The 16,670-nt window shown below is 39.8% G+C and overlaps 1 protein-coding gene across 3 annotated transcripts in view; it reads right to left on the bottom strand.

Moving 5' to 3' along the window:
- The window catches only part of LOC126094639 (helicase POLQ-like), a 115,791-nt gene that overhangs the window by 20,397 nt on the left and 78,724 nt on the right, over positions 1-16,670 (bottom strand). For all 3 annotated transcript variants that reach the window (XM_049909129.1, XM_049909130.1, XM_049909131.1), the window contains exons 11-12: positions 7,976-8,149; positions 7,771-7,884 (exon numbers count right to left, since the gene is read on the bottom strand). In XM_049909129.1, the coding sequence (XP_049765086.1) occupies positions 7,771-7,884; positions 7,976-8,149 (288 nt within the window). The remainder of the gene's footprint in view (positions 1-7,770; positions 7,885-7,975; positions 8,150-16,670) is intronic.

Consider the following 16,670-nt stretch of genomic DNA (forward strand, 5'->3'; position numbering starts at 1 on the left):
ATGATCAAAATATCGGTTCTTGTTGAATTGTGAGTTAGAAACTGTAAAAACTGAGTCTTACTGTGATTTAGCATCAAATTATTTTCCACAAGCCACAAACTTATTTCATGAACTACATTATTTGTTACTGTTTCAATATTACACACAAGATCCTTCACTATCAAGCTGGTGTCATCAGCAAACAGAAATATTTTTGAATCACCTGTAATACTAGAAGGCATATCATTTATATAAATAAGAAACAGCAGTGGCCCCAGCACCGACCCTTGGGGAATGCCCCACTTAACAGTGCCCCATTGGGACTGAACATCACTACCACTCTCAATATTGTGGAGAATTACCCTCTGCTTTCTGTTCTTAAAGTAAGAGGCGAACCAATTGTAAGCTACTCCCCTTACTCCATAATGGTCCAACTTCTGCAGTAATATTTTGTGGTCAACACAGTCAAAAGCCTTCGTTAAACCAAAGAAAACACCTAGCGTTCGCAACCTTTTATTTAATCCGTCCAAAACCTCACAGAGAAAAGAGAATATAGCATTTTCAGTTGTTAAACCATTTCTAAAACCAAACTGAACATTTGACAGCAAATTATGTGAATTTAAATGCTCCAGTAACCTTGTATATACAACCTTCTCGATAACTTTAGCAAACACCGATGGCATAGAAATAAAGTGGCTTCACTACCGAGTACTTTAATCGGTCAGGAAACCGACCACTCCTAAAGGAAAAGTTACAGATATGGCTGAGAACTGGGCTAACATACATAGAACAATACTTCAGTATTCTGCTAGATACCCCGTCATATCCATGAGAGTTCTTGGTCTTTAGTGATTTAATTATTAACTCAATCTCCCTCTTGTCAGTATCATGGAGGAGCATTTCAGGTAACAGTCTCAGAACACTTTTTTCTAAGAGCGCTATATGATTCCCTGTTGGGACTAGGTTTCTGTTTAGTTCACCTGCTATATTCAGAAAGTGATTATTAAATACTGTACATATATGCGACTTATCAGTAACACGGACATTCCCACTATGCACTGATTCTATATCCTCGACCTGTCTCTGCAGACCAGCAACTTCCTTTACGACTGACCATATGGTTTTAATTTTATCCTGAGACTTAGCTATTCTATCTGCATACCACATACTTTTTGCCTTCCTAATAACATTTTTAAGCACCTTACAATACTGTTTGTAATGGGCTGCTGCATTTATATTTTGACTGTTTCTAACGTTTTGATATAATTGCCACTTTGTTCTACAAGATATTCTTATCCCTCTAGTCAGCCACCCAGGCTGCCTGTTTGTGCTAGTACCCTGTTTTAAACGTTCTAATGGAAAGCAACTTTCAAAGAGCATGAGAAAAGTCTAGAGAAAAGCATTATATTTATCGTCTACTGTATCAGCGCTATAAACATCTTGCCACTCTTGTTCCTTTATAAGGTTTACAAAGGTCTCTATAGCAACTGGATTAGCTTTCCTGAACAGCTGATGACTATATTTAACACGTGTTGCAGCATAAAAATCTTTTAAAGTTAAAATTTGCGCATCATGATCTGAAAGGCCATTCACCTTTTTGCTAACAGAATGCCCTTCTAGTAATGAGGAATGAACAAAAATGTTGTCTATGGTTGTTCTACTGTTCCCTTGCACTCTCGTTGGAAAGAATACGATTTGCATAAGATTATATGAATTAAAGAGATCTACCAGCATCGTCTTCCTTGCACAATCACTTATACAATTAATATTGAAGTCACCACATATAACTAACTTTTTCTATTTCCTATAAAGTGAACCAAGAACCTCCTCTAGCTTTAGCAAAAATGTTGTGAAATCGGAGTCTGGGGATCTATAAATAACAACAGTTACAAGTTTAGCTCCGTTAAATTTAACCACACCTGCACAACATTCAAACACCTTTTCAGTGCAGTACTTTGAAACATCAATTGACTCAAATGCGATGCCGTTTTTCACATACATGGCTACTCCCCCACACCGCAAAGAGCTCCTTACAGAAAACAATTTTTAAGAATGCTGTTCCAGGATTATTTATTTATTTAGCGTATGGCTCATAACATCACAGTAAAAATTACAGAAACAACACGATTAAAAAAATCACATATGTATAAACAGAGCAATAAATAACAGTTTGTATATAAGGACACCGCCAATTGTAACGTTACACTCACAGAAGACCAGTCACAAGCAGACGTCCAGCTTAGATAGTAAATAGTCGATTGCCTCTTGGGTCGCCATTAGGAAATCTTGTGGGTCACCCTCGTATGCCCTTAGTGGGCATTCCTGCACGATGTGTTTGACCGTCTGTCTCTCAGCGCCACAGTCGCAAGCGGCCGAAGGAAGTTTACCCCATCTGTGTAAGGAGTCGGCACATCTCCCACAGTTGGTTCTGATGCGATTAAGAGTTGACCAAACTTTGCGAGGGCAATCAAATCCTTTTGGTTTACTAAAGATGCATGGCATACTGTGGCAGTTTACTACTGTTCTGCTCTCCCATTCCTCTTTCCATCGGTCATTTATTTTGAAGTTGGTTTGGTGCAGAGCCTGTGCGGTCTTTAGTGGAGGATGCCTAGACCGGAGTCGGTTTCCTTGGATGTCGTGAGTATCTTCATGGATTTGTAATTGAGGGTTGGTCATGATTTTTTGAAATTCTCTAACCAGAGCGTGTTCACGGCGCAGGTTAGGAGGGGCTATGTTACTGAGAACGGGCAGCCACACTGTAGGAGTTGGCCTGATTGTGCCTGATATAATACGCATTGTTGCATTAAGTTGGCTATCTACCATGTGTGTGTGTTTGCTGTTGAGCCACACTGGGGCACAGTATTCTGCCACTGGATACACCAAGCCAAGTGCGGATGTTCTTAAGGTAGATGCTGTGGAGCCCCAGGATGATAGCATTCCTTTAGTGGACAAAATAAAAAAGACCAATGTGAAGGATGTTGTTTATTGGACCGCAGAGGCACGGCATAATATTTCAGAAAATACTCAGAGAAAATCGTGGAGAAAACTATGGACATCTCTTGAATTTCAGGACAACCTAGGTGAAAATGGAGAGGATAATCTACTACAATTGATACAGACAATCCCTGGATGTGAAGAAGCTGGTGAAGGAGACGTAGATGAGTGGATGGCAGCGGATGGGGCATGTGTGGAGAACTTTACTGATGCTAATTTAGTTGCTGCTGTGACTAAAGACCAGGAAGAAGAGGACTGCTGTGACGGAAGTGACAATTAGCCTGAAAGTGAAAAAGCAGAGCTGATGCCACACAGTGATGCAGCAGAAGCCCTTGACCTCGCGCTGCCTTATTTGGAACAACAGCCCACTGCCACACCTGATGATTTGATTTTTATGAGATGATGGCGCAACTATGTATCATAGAATAGACTGTCTTCATTACGGCAAAAAACAGCGGCTGAGTTTTTGTCATCTAAAAAGTAGGTATAAAATATCTGCTGTATTTTAGTAAGTTTGACAGCTTTTCTTTCATTGTTATGCATTGTTTAAACCTAATGTTTCCTTGCCAATTTTTCTAATCCATGTTTACTGTACTGTGTAAATTAAAATAGTGTGTATGTACAGCAGTTTACTGCACAGTTTTCCATACTTAGACTAACATTTTTCATGTTCAGATTGACCGAACGTTCGGATTAACCGAACGTTCGGATTAACCGAACGTTCGGATTAGTGGGACTCTGCGGTATACTTAAATTTGTCTGAAAAAGGATGTATATGAAAGCATTCATGCAATGGCAAAGCAATTAAACAAAGTTTACACAACAAGGACTGTCCTTTCCCCATTTAATACATTAAAACATCAAGATTCAGTAATTGCTGACTGAATAATTCTAAGCCCAGTACGAAACATTAAGTTAGGTGTGGGATTTTATGGATTTGTGTGTGTTTCTGATTTTGTTATCTTTCTTAGTTTTTGAGCTGAGTGTTTTCCCTTCTGAGCTTGGCACAAGTGGGTGCAGTGGAAAACACATGGGTTATGAGGAAACAGCAACCTGCAGCATTTCCTGCTTTTTCACACACTGGCTGTTTGTGCACTAGCTACTAGTTGAAGGTGTTCTTGAGGCAGCCCTGAAGTGGAGGTGCTTAGTAGAATTTTACATGGTTAGATTATGAGAAATAATTGTATGATAGAAGAGTTTCATTGGTGGGAGGATAGTTTGCAATCATATGAGATTTGGGATGGTAGTCCCACAGAACATTATATTGTGAGATTGTGATATAAGTGACAAATCTGTAAATTCAAACTGACAATATAAACATTAAACTGTCAGCCAGTCTAGCTATGTATGTGTCAGCTAGTACTGCACAATGAACATGAAGGAAAAAACTGTAGTTGTGGAGATGATAATAGAATCACAAATTGCACTTACTTGCTGATAATGAGTTTGATGTCGAAGGAACACCTTCTATGAGGTACAACTGATGAAACATGTACCCTGTGTGATGTAAAGACCCTGCATTCCACACACTAACTAGAGTAAAATTTCACTAAGACTGAACAAGTGTCGCTGGAGTGTCAATGAGGGTGCATATCAACATTATTAATGAAAAATCTGGTGTTTGACGCTTTCAAATTTCATAATGTCTTACCAAGGCAGCAAGTGCCTGATTACATAGACATCATGAGTGTGAATGTGTAGCAGTCACAGTGGCATACAACTGTAATGGCATAATGTATTATAAGTCAATAGGTGGCAGACAATAAACTGGTTTAACAAGAAGGCAACTTCTGCCTTGACACTGGAATAAACTACAACATACACTGTCACTTCCTAATTCACAAGAGTATTATTTGGAACAGATTATGATGTTTTAACAACACAGCACACCTCTACCTGCTGTTGATAATTAAAACTATTGCCATGTTTTTTCTTCCCAAGAATTTGTTATTATTTACTTGTTCTTGATACTTATGTGTAACTGTTTCATGTGGTGCTACCACCAACTCATGGATGGTGTTCATACAAGACATACCTTATGCTGCTGTCATGAGGATCCTTTTGATGTATCAACAGATACACCTACGTCTGGGATTATCAAATGCTGCCTCAATGATGAATTCAGAAGTCAACAATGAGAATAATTCTAACTTTAACTTTTGTTAATCAAGCAACCGGATGACATTACTTTGTAAAAACCCACAACATTACGACCAAAGCTTTTAAAAAAAACACCCCACCAACCACATGAAAGTTCATGCATTTCTCCTTCTCTCTCCATAAAGTGAAGAGTGTAAAGAAGAGGGGAAAGTGCAACCATTACGTAACAAAAGCTTGTTGAACGTTACATGCACATAATGTATTTTTATTATTTCCTTATTCATAGGAAAGAACAAATTTAAAAGCCAAGGAATGACACGATTTTTAGACGACTTGTAGTGTTTTATGTAAGTGTGCTCTTATCCAGAGAGATAACTGCTAGAGACAATATATGCTCAGATTAATTGTGGTAAAGAGACAAACCTGCAGATTTACAATTTATTTCAGAAATTACTTTTTACTTGTACAATCATTTATGGATTAATTGTTTTTCATTTTTCCTATGTGATACCAGATAAGACAGGCAGTCATAATATCTCTTATTTTTGCTTGATGAATATGTAAGCACACTATAATCTGGAACTGAAATTTAACATAAAATATATTGTTAAAGGGTTGGGAAGTAGAGTATCAGATGAATGATGCATGGCTAAACAAACAAACAGTGCATGTTTGTCAACACTCAAATTCTGGAGATATTTTTTTTTCCTGAAGTTCAATGGTTGATCTTTTTGTAAGGCACAAATGTTTCCAAAAATCCACCAACCAGAGCAAATGAAAGGAATATTAGTATTTAACATCCTGTTGACAACAATGTCATTAGCGATGAAGCACCAGCTTGTGTTAGGGAAGGATGGAAAGAAAATGAGCCATGTCCTTTGCAGAGGTTTTGCCTTACTAAATTTAGTAAAATGATGGAAAACCTAAATCTGAATGACCAGATGGAGAACCAAACCCAGGTCCTCCCAAATGCAAATCAATTGCCTTTACCACTGCACAACATTATTTGGCGATAACAAAGTGTGGGAAATTTGTTGCACCACGTTAGTCCACTCAACATGTCTCACTATTGAGTGATGCTTCCTTTTCTTCTACAGTACTGAGTGTGGGTTTGGGTGCCTGTGTGGTTGTGTGTACTTTTGTTAGAAAAAGAGCTAGTGCTCGAAAGGTAATGTGAACGCTGTTTTCTGTTAGATGTTTCTGTACTCCAAGTGTGGATCCACTATAGGTGAGTGGTTGCCCTTCCCAGGAATTTCTATTATTGTTTTCTTTAACTTGGTACCCTTAATTTTCAGAGATACTTAATCTTTGTGGGAATAAACTTCATGACACAAAAAGAAGTTCTTTTACTGACAAACCAGAATTTCTTGTTATCTTTAAATAGTATCACTTAGTATTTTATTACATGTACACTATACATAAATGCCATTATGGGTGTATATGTATGTATCAAGTAACAGTATCAGAAGAATCTGTTGCTTACTGTATCTGAGATGCCCATAGGGAGTTATACGTTGCCCCATTATTCCAAGGTAGCATCAGAGGTGAATCTGTGCACTACTCTTCCACTTCAACAAGAATCAAATATCAGCAACAGATCTATTGGTTGTAAAAGAATAGCAGTTTATGAGGAAAGTAAAGAGATTCTTTGACTATACTCTCCACCTATTTGATACAGTAGTCACAATTCAATACAAATTAAAGGAGTAAGTTATACATGTATCCTGCTCGAATGCAACCTTATTCCCTGTTAAATCTATACATACATCGATGGTGAAGACTGTGAGGACGGACTGGTTTATTTAATACAAAGCACAATTCTAACATTTCCTTGAATAGAAAATCAGTGTATTTGATCCAGTGAGATTCAAATTTCTTTCACTCTCTCATAAAAAATTGTTTCCCACTTCATATAATATATATTTACAGTTTACTATGGTTTAACATCTTATCCAGAACAAGATCATTCAAGGAGAAGCACAAATTTGGATCGGGGAAAGAAAACAGACATGATCTTTTCAAATGAACTGTCCCAACACTGATATTCAATGATTTAGGAAGACCACAGAAAACATAAAACTGAACACCTGTATGAGGATTTGAGCCACCTCCTAATGGCAGTCCAGTGTCTTACCATTGTGCCACCTTCTTTGTCAGCCGAGTTCATTTTCTTGCGTTTGCACTTTAGTTACTTACAATATTTCTTAACTAAAATACAACATATGGAAACTGAAGCCCGTTACTACAAGCCAGGCAAATTTGAATCTACTTATCATTCATTGGGGTACCTAGTCAAATGACTTAAAATCTGTCCCACAATTTAATAGTACGTGATCTGCTGAGCCTTGCATATTACCATTTGGTTATTACAGCAAGAAAATATTTCTTGCAAAAAAAATGTGTCACCATAGGTTGCTCATTTCTCTTCTCTAAAATGAGCTCTAACCATTGTGACAGTTGTTTTTAGTGTCTCCCTAATCATGGCAGTTTTATTTGATATGCCATGCTCTGATGAGACACTGTGTAGCAGTATTGTAAGCCATCAATGAGGCCCACTAGAGGACGATCTCTGGCAGCAGGCAGGAAATAAGGCTTTTTCTCTGTAGGTACCATCTGAGCTACAAGTAAGCCATACTTAACACTTCCTCGCTGCTCTGGTACCACACTGAAATTTCTCTTGTGCAGGAATGTACTCACCCTTTTCACAGCAGGGAGTTCCATAAGAGGGATAAGTTCAAGTGTGCAACAATGTGATAAGCGCTGTGTGAAACTTGACAAAAGATCTTTAAATGCCCAGAACTCTGGTAACTCCTGCAAGCCAAAAACAAATATTATGTTAATAACAAGAATATAATATAAAATTACGAAGTTCTCAGACATTTCTGGATGGTACCTAACTTACCTCACAGAATCGCATAACACACGAAGCAAATGTTGATGAATTAACCATCAAGGTTTGAACAAATCCTCTTGGTAACTGAAATTTTTCTGCCACCATCCACACTGGAGTTTCATTCCAAAGCTCATATATAATTAAAGTTAAATAGAATCTTTTTATTACTCTTTCTGGCAATGACTAAAAAAAGAGAAAAATGTATGCTAAATTTTACATGCAAATTTCTGATGAGAGAAAACAGTAAAATAAATAAAACACTAAAAATATAGTCTACTGGCAATTCCATATGAAGAGAACTGTATTTATTTGGAAATGCTGAAACATCACTGGAGAAGAGAGATTAAACACTTTTTTTTCTTTTTTTGGGACACGAGGATTTGTAATCGTGGTTTAGATATTTTTGAAAGTCTCATTAATAAAACAAAAACCAAAAAGAGTAATTGCTTTCAACACTTACTATTTGTTGCTAATATATTTTACACTCTTGAAATTTTTCACATTTACAATCCACTAATAGGCAGGCAGAAAAGGGCATTGATGTAAAATTTTGTCAAAGTTATGAAAATCTACAAGGTGTATGACTTTGCTTCCGCCGTTTGCCGATAGGTGCCGACAACGGTAAGTAGCGGTCGAAAGAAACAGATCGCAAACATCAGGTAGTTAGCTTGGACCTCGGTCAACATAACATCATTCAAACATTAGTCGATTTGTGTCTGCATCATAAAGTTGTTCTTGATTAAAAATGTCAGTTTAAGAGCCTAATTCTCGTCATTTGTGGGAGATGTTACTGTTTTGTTTCAATATGAAGAAAACTGTGGCTGAGTCTCTTCAAACGCTCTCAAGTACATATGGTAAGGACGCTGTTAGTGAAAGAACATGTCTTGAGTGGTTTCAACGCTTCAAGAATGGTGATTTTAACATCGTAGTCTCCCATAGTGGTGGAAGAGAGAATGTTTTCGAAGATGTAGAAATGGAGACTTTTCTGAGTGAAGACTCGTGTCAAACTTAAGAACTGGCACGATTAGTGGGAGTGACACAGCAAGCGATTTCAAAACATCTCAAGGCTATGGGCATGATTCAGAAAGAAGGAACTTGGGTCCCGTGTGAGCTAAAACCAAGAGACATTGAACAGCATTTGTGTGTTTGTGAACAGTTGCTTCAGAGGCAAAAACAGAAGGGATTTCTGAATCGCATTGTGACCGGGGATGAAAAATGGGTTCATTACAATAACCTTAAATGCAAAAATACATGGGGTTATCCCGGCCATGCTTCCACGTTGATGGCCAAACCGAATATTCACGGCCTCAAGACCACGCTCTGCATTTGGTGGGAACAGCTCGGCGTCACGTACTATGAGGTGTTAAAACCAAGTGAAATAATCATAGGTGCTTGTTATCAAATACAATTAATGCATTTGAGCAGAGCATTAAAAGACAAATGGCCGCAATACAGCGAGAGGCATGATAAAGTGATTTTGTAGCACGACACCACTCGACCCCCACGTTGCAAAAGAGGTCACAACGTAATTGAAAATGTTAAAATGGGAAGTCCTACCCCATCCACCGTACTCTCCAGACATTGCTCTCTCTGACTAGCACCTGTTTAGATCTATGGCGTATGGCTTGGCTGACCAACACTTCCGATCTCATCAAGAAGTCACAAATTGGATCTATTCGTGGATCGCTTCAAAAGATGAACAATTTTTTAAACGCGGGATTTGTACACTGCCCGAAAGATGGGAGAAAGTAGTGGCCAGCGATGGAAAATACTTTGAATGATACATGTGTAACCAATTTGTTTCTTAAAGTCTCAAATGTTGGCGAAAAAACGGCGGAAGCAAAGTTGTACACCTTGTACTTCTTTGTGTTTTTCCACCAGGGCACCATCACAAATTTTCCTCAGAAAATATATATTCTCAAAAAGGCCAAAAACATTCAGTTTTCTTTCACTTTTTCTACCCCTAACTTGAAAACAATTTTTCTAGTAAAATTATTCTGTACTAAATTAAGCAAGTCTACATTTCTTACAATTTTTATCATGATGATTTTGTTTGCCTCAAACACTGTCTGCGAGCAAGTGCACCCTGAAATAATAAAACTCATTATACTTGCAGGTGGAGCTCTTGGTTTGTTCGCCTAACTTTCCACCACTATCATCTCCTACTGACCCTACCTTGTTTTTATGAAGACTGTTTAGTTATCCTCTCATTCAGCATGTTCCTACACACTGATTTTTTTAAAAAAAGTGATGAGTTTGTCAAGTTTTATTTTTGACACTGTAAGGATTATAGTGTGCTGGAAAGTGCAAGTGCAATGACAGAACTGAAACAAATATTCTGTATAGAAAGTTTGCAAACAGAGTATGGGGCAATCATTACTGTGGGAGAACATTACTAACAGTTCGCAACAGATGTCAGTGGAAATTTTGATTGCTGCCAATGAAGAGAGGGTTCAAAAACGACAAGAGTAACAAATATGTTCATCTATACCTATCTGCCTTTGCAATAAAAACTAGTAGCGAATTGCAGGAAGATCTGCAGCGGATAGGCACTTGGTGCAGGGAGTGGCAACTGACCCTTAACATAGACAAATGTAATGTATTGCGAATACATAGAAAGAAGGATCCTTTATTGTATGATTATATGATAGCGGAACAAACACTGGTAGCAGTTACTTCTGTAAAATATCTGGGAGTATGCGTGCGGAACGATTTGAAGTGGAATGATCATATAAAATTAATTGTTGGTAAGGCGGGTACCAGGTTGAGATTCATTGGGAGAGTCCTTAGAAAATGTAGTCCATCAACAAAGGAGGTGGCTTACAAAACACTCGTTCGACCTATACTTGAGTATTGCTCATCAGTGTGGGATCCGTACCAGATCGGGTTGACGGAGGAGATAGAGAAGATCCAAAGAAGAGCGGCGCGTTTCGTCACAGGGTTATTTGGTAACCGTGATAGCGTTACGGAGATGTTTAACAAACTCAAGTGGCAGACTCTGCAAGAGAGGCGCTCTGCATCGCGGTGTAGCTTGCTCGCCAGGTTTCGAGAGGGTGCGTTTCTGGATGAGGTATCGAATATATTGCTTCCCCCTACTTATACCTCCCGAGGAGATCACGAATGTAAAATTAGAGAGATTAGAGCGCGCACAGAGGCTTTCAGACAGTCATTCTTCCCGCGAACCATACGCGACTGGAACAGGAAAGGGAGATAATGACAGTGGCACGTAAAGTGCCCTCCGCCACACACCGTTGGGTGGCTTGCGGAGTATAAATGTAGATGTAGATGTAGATGTAGTTATTTTTATGTGAGTTGGCGATAACATTAAGGCGATAAAAGCTGACTTCCGAAGGCTAAATGCAATTTCAGTACCGTGTTCAGAAAACAAAATTGTGAGAAAATACACTGTAATCATAAAGGAACTCAATGATGAGTTTGGACAAGTGATGAGTTCAACCAGTCCCAGATTTAACAGTACTGAAATATATGCTTACAATAAGCCTTCATATTTTGAGGTGTCAGGAATCAAGAGCCTAAATCTGAAAGTTCTCACAATCTGTATAAGATAAGACAGACTTTAATGCTTGGGTGCTTGATGGTCTCAACACTTTTCACACGATGGGAGGCATTGCTTGTTTCACCTCAAAAAGTGTAATTGTTTCACAACAAAATATCCATTTAATGGGTCATAACAACGACACAATTTATGCAAACTTACAAAGCTTCTTGGCTGAAACACTATGACATAAAGAAACGGTGGAAACTCCAGGTAGGAATATCAACTATACAGGAAAAGACAGGTTGTTACTTACACTTTAAGTTGCAGACTGGCACAATTAACAGACACTTCTTTAATTTATTACAGAATGATGTTACTTGAAACATACATTCCTTAACATTTATGAGCAAAAAATTGAAGAAAGCACAATTTTTATGGTTTTTCTAGTTGAAATTTATAATCAGCATCCACAATAAACATAATGAGCTAATTTTCAGAATTATTCCAAATCTTGCATGAACTATTAACACCCACGTGGATTCTGATACAGGTTAATTTTAATTTCAAAGTACAGTGATTTACGATTCTCTTTTCTTCAGGAGTTATCTTAACTACACGTTTCACTCACAGAAAATTGGCACTGATAGACATAAATTAGCTTTCCTCTGCAGTTTCATGAGTAGGTGATGCCATTCAAACCAATTTAATGGTTACCCTACAGCAAGAAACTAGCAGAAGAAATTTATGGATTACCCTTGATACAAAAACAATTTTATTAAGACTGTAACACATAAAAATAATTTGTTATAAGGGTCTGGCACATATCCTGTATTACAGAGGAAAGCTTGGTTGTGTAGAAAGCAATATGAAGCACGTTAAGACATTCAAATATTTACAAAGTGACTAATAGACACTCTGAAATCACAACCCCCCCCCCCCCCCCCCCCCTCTCTCTCTCTCTCTCTCTCTCGCAGACTACCCCTCCACTGGCAGGTTGATTCTACATCTACATCTATACTCTGCAAACCTCCCTGAGGTGCACTGGTAATGTATATGTCCCATTGCACCAGTTATTAGGGTTTCCTCCTGTTCCATTCACACTTGGAGCATGGGAAGAATGGTTGTCTGAATGCCTCTGTGCGTGCAGTAATTTTTCTAATCTTATTCTCAGAATCCCCGTGAGAGCGATACATAAGGCCGGTTCTTGAAACTTTGTTAATAGACTTTCTCGGGATAGTTTACATCTGTCTTCAAGAGCCTACCACTTCAGTTCCTTCAGTATCTCCATGACACTCTCTCATGGATTAAATAAACCAGTGGCCATTCATGCAGCTCTTCTCTGTATAAGTTCAACATCCCCCGTTAGTCCTATCTGGTATGGGTTTCACACACTTGAGCAATTTCTAGAATGGGTTGCATAACTGATTCGTAAGCAATTTATTTTTTAGGCTGATTACACTTCCCCAGTATTCTACCAATAAACTGATCTCTACTACCTTCTTTATCCATAACTGAGCCTGTGTGATCATTCCATTTCATAACCCTAAAAAGTGTTACACCCAGGTATTTGTGGGAGTTGGCTGATTCCAACAGACTCATTGACATTATAGTTATAGGATACCATGTTTCTTCATTTTGTGAAGTACACAATTTTACATTTCTGAATATTTAGAGCAAGTTGCCAATCTCTGCACCACATTGAAATCTTATCAAAATCTGACCTAATATTAAAGCAGCTTCTTTCAGATAGTATTCACTACAGATAACTGCATCACCTGCAAAAGCCTGATTTTACTACACTCCTGGAAATGGAAAAAAGAACACATTGACACCGGTGTGTCAGACCCACCATACTTGCTCCGGACACTGCGAGAGGGCTGTACAAGCAATGATCACACGCACGGCACAGCGGACACACCAGGAACCGCGGTGTTGGCCGTCGAATGGCGCTAGCTGCGCAGCATTTGTGCACCGCCGCCGCCAGTGTCAGCCAGTTTGCCGTGGCATACGGAGCTCCATCGCAGTCTTTAACACTGGTAGCATGCCGCGACAGCGTGGACGTGAACCGTATGTGCAGTTGACGGACTTTGAGCGAGGGCGTATAGTGGGCATGCGGGAGGCCGGGTGGACGTACCGCCGAATTGCTCAACACGTGGGGCGTGAGGTCTCCACAGTACATCGATGTTGTCGCCAGTGGTCGGCGGAAGGTGCACGTGCCCGTCGACCTGGGACCGGACCGCAGCGACGCACGGATGCACGCCAAGACCGTAGGATCCTACGCAGTGCCGTAGGGGACCGCACCGCCACTTCCCAGCAAATTAGGGACACTGTTGCTCCTGGGGTATCGGCGAGGACCATTCGCAACCGTCTCCATGAAGCTGGGCTACGGTCCCGCACACCGTTAGGCCATCTTCCGCTCACGCCCCAACATCGTGCAGCCCGCCTCCAGTGGTGTCGCGACAGGTGTGAATGGAGGGACGAATGGAGACGTGTCGTCTTCAGCGATGAGAGTCGCTTCTGCCTTGGTGCCAATGATGGTCGTATGCGTGTTTGGCGCCGTGCAGGTGAGCGCCACAATCAGGACTGCATACGACCGAGGCACACAGGGCCAACACCCGGCATCATGGTGTGGGGAGCTATCTCCTACACTGGCCGTACACCACTGGTGATCGTCGAGGGGACACTGAATAGTGCACGGTACATCCAAACCGTCATCGAACCCATCGTTCTACCATTCCTAGACCGGCAAGGGAACCTGCTGTTCCAACAGGACAATGCACGTCCGCATGTATCCCGTGCCACCCAACGTGCTCTAGAAGGTGTAAGTCAACTACCCTGGCCAGCAAGATCTCCGGATCTGTCCCCCATTGAGCATGTTTGGGACTGGATGAAGCGTCGTCTCACGCGGTCTGCACGTCCAGCACGAACGCTGGTCCAACTGAGGCGCCAGGTGGAAATGGCATGGCAAGCCGTTCCACAGGACTACATCCAGCATCTCTACGATCGTCTCCATGGGAGAATAGCAGCCTGCATTGCTGCGAAAGGTGGATATACACTGTACTAGTGCCGACATTGTGCATGCTCTGTTGCCTGTGTCTATGTGCCTGTGGTTCTGTCAGTGTGATCATGTGATGTATCTGACCCCAGAAATGTGTCAATAAAGTTTCCCCTTCCTGGGACAATGAATTCACGGTGTTCTTATTTCAATTTCCAGGAGTGTATTAATAATGATGTTCAAGGTCACTAACATACAACATGAACAGTAAGTGTCCCAACACACTTCCCTGGGGCACAACCGAAGTTACTGCTACATCTGATGATGACTCACCATCCAAGGAAATATGCTGTGTCCTCCCTACCAAGATGTCTTCACCCCAGTTACAAATTTCACTTGATACCCCATACGATCGTAGTTTTGACAATAAGTATACGTGCGGTAATGAGCCAAATGCTTTTCGAAAATCAAGAAACACTGCATCTACCTGGTTGCCTTGATCCAAAACTTTCAGTATCTCATGTGAGAAAATTGCAAGTTGGGTTTCATATGATCAATGTTTTCAAAAACCATGTTGTTGGCACTAAGGAAGTCATTCTGTTCAAGATACCTCATTATGTTTGAGCTCAGAATATGTTCTAAGATTCTACAACAAACTGATGTCAAGGATACTGGACAGTAGTTCTGTGGATCACTTCTATTGCCCTCCTTGCACATGGTTGTGACCTGTGTCTTTTTCCAAGAACTGACCATCTTTTCATTCGAGGGATCCACAACAGATTATAGTGATAACATGGGCTAACTCAGCCACAAATTCGGTACAGAATCTGACGGGGCCTGGAGCTTTGCTCAATTTTAATGATTTCAGCTGTTTCTCAACACCACTGACACTAACTCTTATTTCATTCATCTTTTCAGTGGTACAAGTATTAAATTGGGGCAATTCTCTTGGGTTTTACTATGTAAAGGAACATTTAAAAATGGAGTAAGCATTTCAGCTTTTGCTTTACTGCCCTCAATTTCAGTTCCTGTCTCATCTGCTAGGGATTGGATACTAACTTGGTGCCACTAACAGCATTTACATACAACCAGAATTTCTTTGGATTTTCTGAAATGTCATTTGACATTCTGCAACAGTAATCATTGAAGGCATCATGCATTTCTCTATTGACAGCCAAACACATTTCTTTCAGCATCTCTCGATCTATAGCCCTATGCTTTGTTCTACATCTATTACGCAGTAATCTCTGTTTCTTCAGATGTTTCTTTAGGCTGACCGTATACCATGAAGGTTCCCTCCCATTATGAACTATTCTAGTGAGTACATATCTATCCAGTCTGTGGTCACCTAATCTTTTAAACTTGAGCCATAGTTCCTCTACATGCTCCTGACCTGTGCTGAAAGTTTCAAATTCCTCTTTCAGGGTGTATACTAGAAAAAGAAATTCCCGGATTTTTCCCCGATTTCCCGGTTAAAATTACACTTTCTCCTGGGTGAAAATACATGTTACGTGACAGTATACTTTTCCTCGGAACTGTAAAACTTATCAATCCTTTGAATGGATATGGTTTTATACACCGGCATAGAACTTCCCGGACCTTTAGAAAACCAAACTCAGTAGAAAAAAAAAGGACCCATGTTACTTTCCGAAGCATTGAAATCAAGATTGCAATGCGCTTTTGTAGCCAGTCATAGCTCATCACGTGATCTAACCAGCCGATGACAGCGAATCTTCTAGCGTAGGATACGTGATGTAGTCAGCCAATAGCAATATCACTGTTAAGTAGCGCGTACACACAAATACGAAAAGTTAATGGTTTAAATTAACATACACAATGTTACTACAAGAAAAGCAAAGCTTCCACATATAATGTTGATTTTTTTGCACATGTTACACTTTAAGGTACATCACACAAATGTGTCATTAAAATTTTTAATAAAGACATAAATGTCTGATCTTCTGAGCTCGAAATTTTTCTAAATGTACGTCCTCAAAGACTTGATTTTTAAATAAGAGTCAAACGCTCTGTGATTTAAGAAATTCATTGTACATTCTTGCACATAATTCATCTTGCATAAAAGGAAATTTACTTTGAAAGTAATGCTTTTCAAACAACCATTTGCAATATTTTCCTGTGACCTGTTAGAATAAAGTTTCTTTCAGTAGTTGCCAGAGAGCGCCAGAAACAGGCGTCACCGCACTTGCGCA

The sequence above is a fragment of the Schistocerca cancellata genome, chromosome 8 (genome assembly GCF_023864275.1).
Source record: "Schistocerca cancellata isolate TAMUIC-IGC-003103 chromosome 8, iqSchCanc2.1, whole genome shotgun sequence".
NCBI lineage: Eukaryota > Metazoa > Arthropoda > Insecta > Orthoptera > Acrididae > Schistocerca > Schistocerca cancellata.